The following is an 11,673-nucleotide window of genomic DNA, read 5'->3' as shown; positions in this document are numbered from 1 at the left end:
TATATATATATATATATATATATATATATATATATATATATATATTCCCTGTGCATCCTCTCTATAAATGAAGACTGTCAAAGTTTTTCTCCTTGTAGTTCTTTTTTGTTTAGCTTCTGGCTAAAGTCCAGCAATTGTATTTTGAACATGTACCTTCAGGAAATTTTTGGTGTATTAGCAATTAAGAACCACCCTTTAAGGAGTTCAAAGCTTGCATATTTTCCTGATTAGAATTTTGAGTTGATGGGAAATTAAGTACTTTTGCTAGCCAAGTTTGTTATTGTTCCAATTCTGAAGATTACTAACCAAGTCATAAGGGCTCACATATTTCATACATACTGGTATCCACTCAGTGATCTGAAAAGAAAAAAAACAAAAACTCATCACATGAATGTTTCTCCTGAACATAGCGTTCATGTGAAGAAAGACAAGAGTGGGACAGAAAAAGTAGAAAAGAGAAGCTCTGTGGAGAAGAAAGCTGAAAGTATGAATGAGAAGCCTAAACTTAAGGCTTGAAAAATCAAACTCGGTCCCTAGGTGGCTTTTCCTTACATGTGGTGTCCTGTTTTGCTCTAATGATATTGCTCTGTGAGATCTTGTACACTATTATGGGTTCATGGATGCTTCTAGTAGCACATCTTTATTTAGTCTCCAGAGTGAGAATAAGTCTCTCCTTCCTTTTTGCTTATAGGAAGAGCGCCGAGTGATTTATGTTGGTAAAATCAGACCTGACACAACGCGGACAGAGCTGAGAGACCGCTTTGAAGTTTTTGGTGAAATTGAGGAATGCACCGTAAATCTGCGGGATGATGGGTAAGAATCTTCAAAATTATTTCTTGTTTAGAAGCTGACGTATGTAAAAAATTATGACCCTAAGATTACTGGGATGGGAGTTGCCAATGTAAGTGCTTTGACAGATGACAAGTTGAGTTCAGAACCTTATTTATTTTCTTTCATCCCTATTTATTAATCTTTCTAGTTGAGATTTCCTGTCTCAGAATAAGTATTTAGCTGCCTGACAGGACAATCACACTGATAAATGGATGTGGTGCCAGAGACGCTGGCCCCAGTGATGTCTCCCAAAGTAGAAGAGGTAGCAAGCCGTCCCCTGTGCTGTTGCTGACTAACCAGATCTCAATGTCTCTTCCCCGCCCACTGCAGAGACAGCTATGGTTTCATCACCTACCGTTACACCTGTGACGCTTTCGCTGCTCTTGAGAATGGATATACTTTACGCAGGTCGAACGAAACGGACTTCGAGCTGTACTTTTGTGGACGGAAGCAATTTTTCAAGTCTAACTATGCAGACCTAGGTAAGATATAGAACTATTGTACATGGGACGATGAAGCCATAGCTTAGAGCTCGAAATGGAAGTGAATGTGCTCCACCTAGGTTAGTCCATCACTTGGCTTTCCTGAAGGGAATATTTGAATTCAGTTTTCTTTGTTTTTGCAGGAGAACTTTTCAGAAGCAAGGTGCTTAAGTCTGAGCCATAAAGGGCAGATGTTCTTATACTCTGAATAGATGCTAAGCCTTCACCACTCATGATATGTGTGCGTTATTGTCTTGTGTATGAATGTGTTTTATGCATCTGAATCTACATTCATTCAAGTTTTACATGTCTCTGTAGTTTCTCTCCATGCATTTTCTCTCCATGCCTACTCTCAATCCTTTCCAATACATTCAAGCACTGTCCCCGTTTTGGAGCACAAGGTATGCCAAGGGTTTGTTCTCCTTTCCTTACTGTGTTGCAAGCTCTTTCAAGCACTCTCATTATTTATGAGTCATACTTGAGAAGGGAAAGCTGAAGGTCACTAGCTAAATGACCCCATACTTAGTTTTTTGAGAATAAAATATATCAAAAACCAAGTTTATGGAGTGTTTTCACATTCTACATGTTGCATACGAAGTTTTGGAAACATTTTTCATTTAAGAGCAAAATGACAATAAGAAGTCTATGTTGTTATCATGCCTATTGTACATAAGGTTAAAATAAAATCCATGTAACTATTTACTTTTTCCTGTTCAAAGGAGACCCTGTCTTAGTCAGGGTTTCTATTCCTGCACAACATCATGACCAAGAAGCAAGTTGGGGAGGAAAGGGTTTATTTGGCTTACATTTCCAAACTGCTGTTGATCACCAAAGGATGCAGGACTGGAACTCAAGCAGGTCAGGAAGCAGGAGCTGATGCAGAAGCCATGGAGGGATGTTCTTTACTGGCTTGCCTCCACTGGCTTGCTCAGTCCACTCTCTTATAGAACCCAAGACTGCCAGCCCAGAGATGGCACCACCCACAANGGGCCCTCCCCACTTGATCACTAATTGAGAAAATGCCCCACAACTGGATCTCATGGAGGCACTTCCCCAACTGAAGTTCCTTTCTCTGTGATAACTCCAGCTGTGTCAAGTTGACACAAAGCTATCCAGTACAATTGACCCCTTGTCAACTTGACACACAAACACATCACTAGTAAGCCTCAACCCTTAGTTCTTATTCATCCCCAAGATCTTAAATAACTTTAAAAGTCCCACAGTTTTTACATATTAAAAGTTCAATCCTTTTTAAAATATCGAATACCTTTTAAAATCCAAAGTCATTTTACAATTAAAAGTCTCTTAACTGTGGGTTCCATTAAAATACTTCCTTCAAGAGGGAAAAACATCAGGGCACAGTCACAATCAAAAGCAAAATCAAACTCCAACCGTCCAATGTCTGGGATCCAACTCACGATCTTCTGGGCTCCTCCAAGGGCTTGGGTCACTTCTCCAGCCATTCCCTTTTGTAGCACACACCTTGTCTTCTTGGCTCCAGCTCCAGCTGCCTGTACTTCACTGCTGCTGCTGTTCTTGGTGGTCATCTCATGATACTGGTATCTCCAAAATGCTGCTGTCTTCCACTGTAACTAGGCTTCAACACTAGCCTCTCATAGGCTCTCTTCATAGTGCCAAGCCTCAACTCCTTTGCATGACCCCTTCAGTCCTGGGCCTCCAATTGCAACTGAGGCTGCACCTTCACCAGTGGCCTTCCATGGCCCTGCTTGTGGACGTTGTACATCGTGGTGCGCACTAGGCTCCGCACCACGATGTACAACGTCCACAAGCAGGTATGCCAAGGGTTTGTTCTCCTTTCCTTACTGTGTTGCAAGCTCTTTCAAGCACTCTCATTATTTATGAGTCATACTTGAGAAGGGAAAGCTGAAGGTCACTAGCTAAATGACCCCATACTTAGTTTTTTGAGAATAAAATATATCAAAAACCAAGTTTATGGAGTGTTTTCACATTCTACATGTTGCATACGAAGTTTTGGAAACATTTTTCATTTAAGAGCAAAATGACAATAAGAAGTCTATGTTGTTATCATGCCTATTGTACATAAGGTTAAAATAAAATCCATGTAACTATTTACTTTTTCCTGTTCAAAGGAGACCCTGTCTTAGTCAGGGTTTCTATTCCTGCACAACATCATGACCAAGAAGCAAGTTGGGGAGGAAAGGGTTTATTTGGCTTACATTTCCAAACTGCTGTTGATCACCAAAGGATGCAGGACTGGAACTCAAGCAGGTCAGGAAGCAGGAGCTGATGCAGAAGCCATGGAGGGATGTTCTTTACTGGCTTGCCTCCACTGGCTTGCTCAGTCCACTCTCTTATAGAACCCAAGACTGCCAGCCCAGAGATGGCACCACCCACAANGGGCCCTCCCCACTTGATCACTAATTGAGAAAATGCCCCACAACTGGATCTCATGGAGGCACTTCCCCAACTGAAGTTCCTTTCTCTGTGATAACTCCAGCTGTGTCAAGTTGACACAAAGCTATCCAGTACAGACCCTTTAGATGAAAAGTAAACTTCCAGTCAGCTTACCTCCTGTGTATGATAGTATTACCAACTAACTTTAGAATTCCACCTTAGAGTGCTCCCTTTTCTTTTGTAGTTGAGATCATAATACATATGTACACATGTGTGCTTATTACCTGTACATACAGTTAAAATACCCTTTTCAGCAATAATACATATACTACTTTCCTGATGTGATTCTCAGGACTAAAAATAGCTCATGTGAATATTTTAATGTTTGCATGCTATTTTGCTGGGCATGTAGTATCATCATATTAGATGATTATTTGTAACTCTATTTGTATTCAATTTTAATATTTTTTGATGTTATAAATAATGGCACAATGGACATCTTAATTTCCTTTCTAATTTTAATTTTGTTCCATTGCGTGCCATTCCCTAGCTAACATATGCATTATATGCCCCTTAATTCTTTGGGGGAGGAATGAAGAGAGGTGGCAAATGTACATATCATGATTATTTTAAATTAATTTGTAATAAGGATAAAATTAGCATACGCATCTATTCCTCAGCATTGTTAGCTATTCATCCCCAATCGATCTTATACTATATAAAGACAAATGTGAATTCAAAATACTGGGATTTCTCTCTCCCTTCCAGCACAGTTGTGTCTTCCTGGAATAATTGATATAGGTACTGTGCGTTGTTCAGGGGAATATGCTATAATTCACTTCACAAGCTAAATAGATAGAGGGAAACAGGGATGCAGAAGCTGACTGCTGGAGAGATAGAGGCCTAGGGATGAAACTATAAAACCTGGCAAGCCATTTGTTCAAATGTTGGTTGATAAAAACAGTCAAGACAGATTGAAGCCTTGAGTTGATTTGACTTATTTTCTTTAGTGATGAAGGCTAGAGTGTTCCCACTCTCTCACAACATCTAGACTTTAAAACAAGTTTCCTAGAGGGGTCTTTAGATCACGATTCATCATGGCACAGGGAGGACTGGATGGTATTTCCAAATTGAACTGGCTGAAATATTTCTAAGAGGACTGCTCCTTCCCAGCTCGTCATCTTCCTGCCTAGCCAGCAGCCACGTCAGCTTTGCCATTGCTAGGCACACTCACCTTTTTTTCTTGCTTGAAAAGCATGCTTGATGCACATTGCAGTACCATGAGATATTGAAACTCCCTAAAGATTATCAAAGTCATCAAGGTGTGGATGCACTGATCATATTGATGAGGTAGACAAAAGAGCCTCAGCATTGGAGTCATGTCCCCTCAGTGTTTGAGACCTGACTCACTGCTGATCTTGGATAAGCATGTCAGCTTCATTAGCTTCTGATTATATCTTTTTTAAATAACTCATACTGTTCTGGAAGTATATTAAATGTCTGGGGAGAATTTGACATCACAACGCCTAACATAAAATAAATAAGTAATTCATAAAAGTGTGAGAAATAGGAAGTTAGAGATTTTGGATTGTTTTTAAACAGAAGAATTAACATTAGGTTGTAGCTTTGGAGATCAATGAAAGTTTCAAGTGTCTTAGCTTGATTTCCATGAAGAATTTAGTTTAAATGTTTCAAGCCACATATGATTCCTAAATAAAAGGAACATAGTAATGTACTCCAAACATAAAGAAATTGGAAGCTCATAACTGTGAAAATTAAACAAAGCCAACATGACGCATATTGATTTCACTGAGATGGGAAATTGTGCCACCATTTTAGATAGATTTTTTTTTTTCCTATTTGATTTGCTTCTCCAAATGATGTTAGCCCTCTAAAGACATCCTACTACTCTTACCGGAAAGCTGGTAAATGATGTCTACGATACAAAATATAGTGATCCCAACTACTATTGATAAATCAGAGTGAGAATTTCATGTGAATTGATTGGGGCTATAGTGATAAAGCCAGGATTTGAAGTCTACTACCTAGGACTGACTGTCTGTTGGTCTGTCTGTCTGTCTACTGCCATATAAGCAAATGGTTCTTACTAACAAAATACCTTGATAAAACTGTTAAACAGGGCTAGAGATACGGATCAGAGTTAATAATACTTATTGCTCTTCCAGAGGGCATGGTTGGATTCCCTGCACCCAAATAATGGCCCACAACCATCTATAACTCCAGTTTAAGGGGAACTAGCACCTTTTTTCCCCTGGCCTCCACCAGATGAAGCATGCACTTATATATCAGCAAGCAAAAATACTCATGCATATAAAACGTAGAAAACAAATCTAAATTTAAAAAAATGTTATACAGGAAAGATGGGATCAGAACAGGGTGAATTTCTATTAAGGATAAAATGATTTTGATTAAGAATTAATTATACATAGGAATCATGTTCAGGCATATATGAAAATTGAAATAATACGTTCATCATCAATTCTTTATGTGCTCAAACAGTATATCATAATATAAAATATTGAATATCTGTTTATTTGCCATTTATTGGTAACTAATTCCCAGATCCTATATGAATATTTATTTTTAGATATGTTTTTTGTGTGTGAGTGTGCTTGAGATTAATGCCTCTATTCAACAACATGAATTTGAGAACTTACATTATACCAACAGTTTTCCAGGTGCTAAGAATACAGATGTATTTTTTTGTTTATATTAATGCAGGATCATTATTTATAACAATTTCTCTTGAAAACGAAGAGAGTAGCTTTTAGCTTGTTTCCATATCTTTTCAACATATCTTATTGTTTTCCAACATCTCCTCAATATGAGAGGGCATGGTGGAGATCCTGCTGTTGTCTCATACATGACCCTTCCTGTCTAACAAGAATATCTATCTCAGATGCCTACTATGAAGCATAATGTATGTGTTTGTTTAAGTGGGTGTCAATGTGAAGTACATCACAGTAAAGAAATCGCTGAGAAGTAGTGTCTTACAGCATTCTGAATATTTATCAACATTAATATAGAGCATTAAATTCTGGATTACCGTTAGATAATCCAACAGAGATGATGGAACTCATCTCTAAATTCCCTCTATGAAAAAGGTACAAATTTCCATTTCTGGATTCCTGATGCCTTATATCCTACACAGTTCCCTTGTGCTATACCCCCAGGACTCAGCCAAGCATGTATTCACATTGGGACTTATGTTTCCGTATTCTCTCCTTTTACACTCTCTCCACTTGGATTTTTATGCTATAACTTAGCTTAGGGGAAATGTGAAGTGCTTATAAGGTTAGTAGAATTGTTAATCTGTAACTGAAAGGCCTTATTTCTTTTCAAGAAATACTTCCCAAGAAAGTTATTCATACATAGGAGGCTTTGATTATATTTCCAAGAAACCCTTTCTGACTTGTAAGACCTCCATGAACTATCTACCTTTTTTGTAGATATGAATGGAGAATAATTAGAAGTATTTAACGGAATTTTACTTTATATTGCTAAACACAACTATTTAAAAAGATTTATTTGAAATAAACTGTGGGGTGTTCCATAAAATCTGATTTGAACTAGGTAAAAGATCCAAGACATTATAGAAGAATTTTTATCTCTCCTATTCAACAGAATTTTATGCTCAACAAAGGTAAATCCATTGAATGGAAAGAGTATTTCCAGCTTCTACTGTACCTTTGCTTCTAAGTCATTGGGGGAACCACTGGCAAACCAATTAAAATGCCAAGATAAGAGAAAATGGTCACCTATAAAGATCTTAAATATTAAACAAATATTAAAGTCTGCTACCCCTGTGTAATCTTGAGTTTTTAGGTATACAATAAATCTATGGGTTTTGTTTTTGAAAGTTAACTACTCCCTTCTCTGTTTACATGTATATATCCAATAAAGTTTAGGCTTGGTTTTTAAGTACGTTGATCAGCTGCACTGTAATTGAACCAGGTATCTTGAGTTGTATCAAAGGCCACCAGCTAAGGGTGCATCTAACCTGACTTGTGTTTCTTTCAGATTCAAACTCAGACGATTTTGACCCTGCTTCCACCAAGAGCAAGTATGACTCTCTGGATTTTGATAGTTTACTGAAGGAAGCTCAGAGAAGCTTGCGCAGGTAACGTGTTCCCAGGCTGAGGAATGACAGAGAGATGGTCAATACCTCATGGGACAGCGTGTCCTTTCCCAAGACTCTTGCAAGTCATACTTAGGAATTTCTCCTACTTTACACTCTCTGTACAAAAATAAAGCAAACAACAACAACAACAACAATAACAACAACAACAACAACAACAACAATAACAACAACAACCATACCAGAACAAGAACAACAACGGTTTACATGAACACAGCTGCTGAAGAGGCAAGAGACAGAATGATAATCCAGTAAGCACACGTTTATTCATGGGTGTCAGTTTTGCTTTCCCTGAAGGCTCTTGGTGACAGTGTGTGCGTGTGTGTGTGTGTGTGTGTGTGTGTGCGTGCATATGTGTGTGTGTGTGTTTATGTGTGTGTACTTGTTTGGGAAGTACATATGTACACATGTGAGGACTTGGGGGCACCTGACCAGAACGAACAAGGGAGAACCCCTTCAAATGGCAGCATTTCCATGAAGACACACTTAAAACCTACAACTTCAAAATGTTCGTATTCTATACAAAAGGAAAATCAATAAATATAAATTAAAAGGAAAGAAAACTCACAAGCCACCCTAAAATGACACTGCTGATGCCTGTTGTCAGCCTCTGGTACCGTCTTTTCAGAAAGTGCAAAACCCAGAAAGTGAAAACCAACCTGCAGAGCAAGCTCTCTCTCTCTTAATGTAATGAGTACATGACAATCCCGAAGACACTACAGGTTGCATAGAACTCATATCCACCTCTCTCTCTCTCTCTCTCTCTCTCTCTCTCTCTCTCTCTCTCTCTCGCTCCTCTCCCCCCTCTCCCTCCTTTGCCATTGAATCTGGGTGGGAGAGGATACTGCAGGCACCAGATGCTAAACTTTCCTAACATTTTGAAGTTTCTGTAGTTTGTCCTTTGTCCTGACACCTATGTATATGTCCAAAATGTTGATCTTCCACTGCAGATTTTGAAAAGCCTTGTTATTGGTCAAGCGGGGAGTGTGTTCAGTGGCTCCTTCTGAGGAGCAGATGCGGTGTTACATGACTACCGAGAGTTGAGTAGAACTCTCTGGATGTGTTCAGATAGTGTAATTGCTACATTCTCTGATGTAGTTAAGTATTTACAGATGTTAAATGGAGTATTTTTATTTTATGTACATACTCTACAACTATGTTCTTTTTTGTTACAGCTATGCACTGTAAATGCAGCCTTCTTTTCAAAACTGCTAAATTTTTCTTAATCAAGAATATTCAAATGTAATTATGAGGTGAAACAATTATTGTACACTAACATATTTAGAAGCTAAACTTACTGCTTATATATATTTGATTGTAAAAAAAAAAACAAAACAAACAAAACAAAAGACAGTGTGTGTGTGTGTCCGTTGAGTGCAAGTCCAACAAAATGGCGCTTCACGCACATCCATCCCTTCTTAGGTGAGCTTCAATCTAAGCATCTTGTCAACAACAACAACAATCCTAGGCCCCTCAAGGTATTAACCACTTCTGCAATATTTTTCCACATTTTCTTGTTGCTTGTTTTTCTTTGAAGTTTTATACACTGGATTTGTTAGGGGAATGAAATTTTCTCATCTAAAATTTTTCTAGACAATATCATGATTTTATGTAAAGTCTCTCAATGGGGAACCATTAAGAAATGTTTTTATTTTCTCTATCAACAGTAGTTTTGAAACTAGAGGTCAAAAAAAATCTTTTTAAAATGCTGTTTTGTTTTAATTTTTGTGATTTTAATTTGATACAAAATGCTGAGGTAATAATTACAGTATGATTTTTACAATAATCAATGTGTGTCTGAAGACTATCTTTGAAGCCAGTATCTCTTTCCCTTGGCAGAGTATGATGATGGTATTTAATCTGTATTTTTTACAGTTATACATCCTGTAAAATACTGATATTTCATTCCTTTGTTTACTAAAGAGACATATTTATCAGTTGCAGATAGCCTATTTATTATAAATTAAGAGATGATGAAAATAATAAGGTCAGTGGAGACTTTCTACCCAGGGTGCATGGCGGTTGTCAGGTTGGAGTGTACTTCTTCATTTGGGAAACTCAGCTCTCACAGAAGCAGTGTTCCATCTCTCACTAACATGGCCTCTGATACGACCATGGTGTTGTTCTTGGTGACATTGCTTCTGCTAAATTTAATATTAATAATAATAAATGTCAGAAAAAAAAAAACCTCCATTTTGAGCATCAGGATTTCATCTGAGTATGGAGTCCCTGCTATGGGAGTCACTAAACTTTGGAGTGTGTATTTGATTTCCAAATTGAGATGCATTTACTGTTTGGCTGACATGAATTTTCTGGAAGATGTGATAGACCTACTACTGAACCGTTTTGGGGTTTTGTTTTTTTTTTTTGTTGTTTTTTTTTCTCTCACCCAACACGATCTTACAAAATGGGTTTCACCCCCAGGCCAATGCAGCTAATTTTGACAGCTGCATTCATTTATCACCAGCATATTGTGTTCTGAGTGAATCCACTGTCTGTCCTGTCGAATGCTTGCTCAAGTGTTTGGCTTATTATTTCTAAGTAGATAGAAAGCAATAAATAACTATGAAATAAAAAAAGAATTGTGTTCACAGGTTCTGCGTTACAACAGTAACACATCTTTAATCCGCCTAATTCTTGTTCTGTAGGTTAAATGCAGGTATTTTAACTCTTTGTGAACGCCAAACTAAAGTTTACAGTCTTTCTTTCTGAATTTTGAGTATCTTCTGTTGTAGAATAATAATAAAAAGACTATTAAGAGCAATAAATTATTTTTAAGAAATCAATATTTAGTAAATCCTGTTATGTGTTTAAGGACCAGATGCGTTCTCTATTTTGCCTTTAAATTTTTGTGATCCAACTTTAAATACATACGTTCTCTTGTTTGCCCTGGATCATGGACATGACTGAAATATTGTGGTTTCTTTTCTTACTTATCAAAAGACAACACTACAGATTTCATGTTGAGGATTCATTGAGCTCTCACCCTCTGGCCTGACAAATCTTGTTACCATGAAGATAGTTTCCTCCGTGGACTTCAAATTGCATCTAAAATTAGTGAAGCTTTTGTATCTTATGCAGACACTGTGGGTAGCCCATCAAAATATAAGCTGTAAGCTTTGTTCCTTTCTTTCTTTTTTTATTTTATTTTATTTATTTTTTTTACTTCTTTTGGGAGAGAATATTTCCAACAAACACATGCACCCCACCAACAGGGGAGGCAAATTTCAGCATAGATCTATAAGACTTCAGATGATCATGGGCCATTGCCTTCATGCTGTGGTAAGTACTACATCTACAATTTTGGTACCCGAACTGGTGCTTTAGAAATGCGGGGTTTTTATTTAAAAAAAAAAAAAAAGAAGAAATGTAGCAGAATAATTCTTTTAGTGCAACAACTCAGTTTTTTTAAAGGACTCTGAGAACACTTGGGCTGTCAACATTCAAAGCAACAGAGAGGGAACCTGGCACTATTGGGGTAAAGTGTTTGGGTCAGTTGAAAAAAAAAAAGAAAACCTTTTCATGCCTTTAGATGTGAGCTAACAGTAGGTAATGATCATGTGTCCCTTTTTGATGGCTGTATGAAGAACTTCAATCACTGTAGTCTAAGATCTGATCTATAGATGACCTAGAATAGCCATGTAATATAATGTGATGATTCTAAATTTGTACCTATGTGACAGACATTTTCAATAATGTGAAAACTGCAGATTTGATGGAGCTACTTTAAGATTTGTAGGTGAAAGTAGTGTGACACTGTTGGTAGAACTATGCTGAAGAGGGAAAGTGAGTGATTAGTTTGAGCCCTTGCTGGCTCTTTTCCAC

The 11,673-nt window shown here is 37.6% G+C and overlaps 1 protein-coding gene across 5 annotated transcripts in view; it reads left to right on the top strand.

The window, feature by feature from the left end:
- Ppargc1a (PPARG coactivator 1 alpha) overlaps positions 1-11,358 on the top strand; it is a 655,760-nt gene extending 644,402 nt beyond the window's left edge. For all 5 annotated transcript variants that reach the window (XM_029545307.1, XM_029545309.1, XM_029545308.1 and 2 more), the window contains 3 exons: positions 692-813; positions 1,162-1,313; positions 7,731-11,358. In XM_029545307.1, coding sequence (XP_029401167.1) covers positions 692-813; positions 1,162-1,313; positions 7,731-7,834 — 378 coding nt within the window. In that variant the 3' untranslated portion in view covers positions 7,835-11,358. The remainder of the gene's footprint in view (positions 1-691; positions 814-1,161; positions 1,314-7,730) is intronic.
- Positions 11,359-11,673: the final 315 nt, after the last annotated feature.

Source organism: Mus pahari, chromosome 13 (assembly GCF_900095145.1).
Source record: "Mus pahari chromosome 13, PAHARI_EIJ_v1.1, whole genome shotgun sequence".
NCBI classification, from domain to species: Eukaryota; Metazoa; Chordata; class Mammalia; order Rodentia; family Muridae; genus Mus; species Mus pahari.
This window is presented reverse-complemented; position numbering and strand designations above follow the sequence as displayed.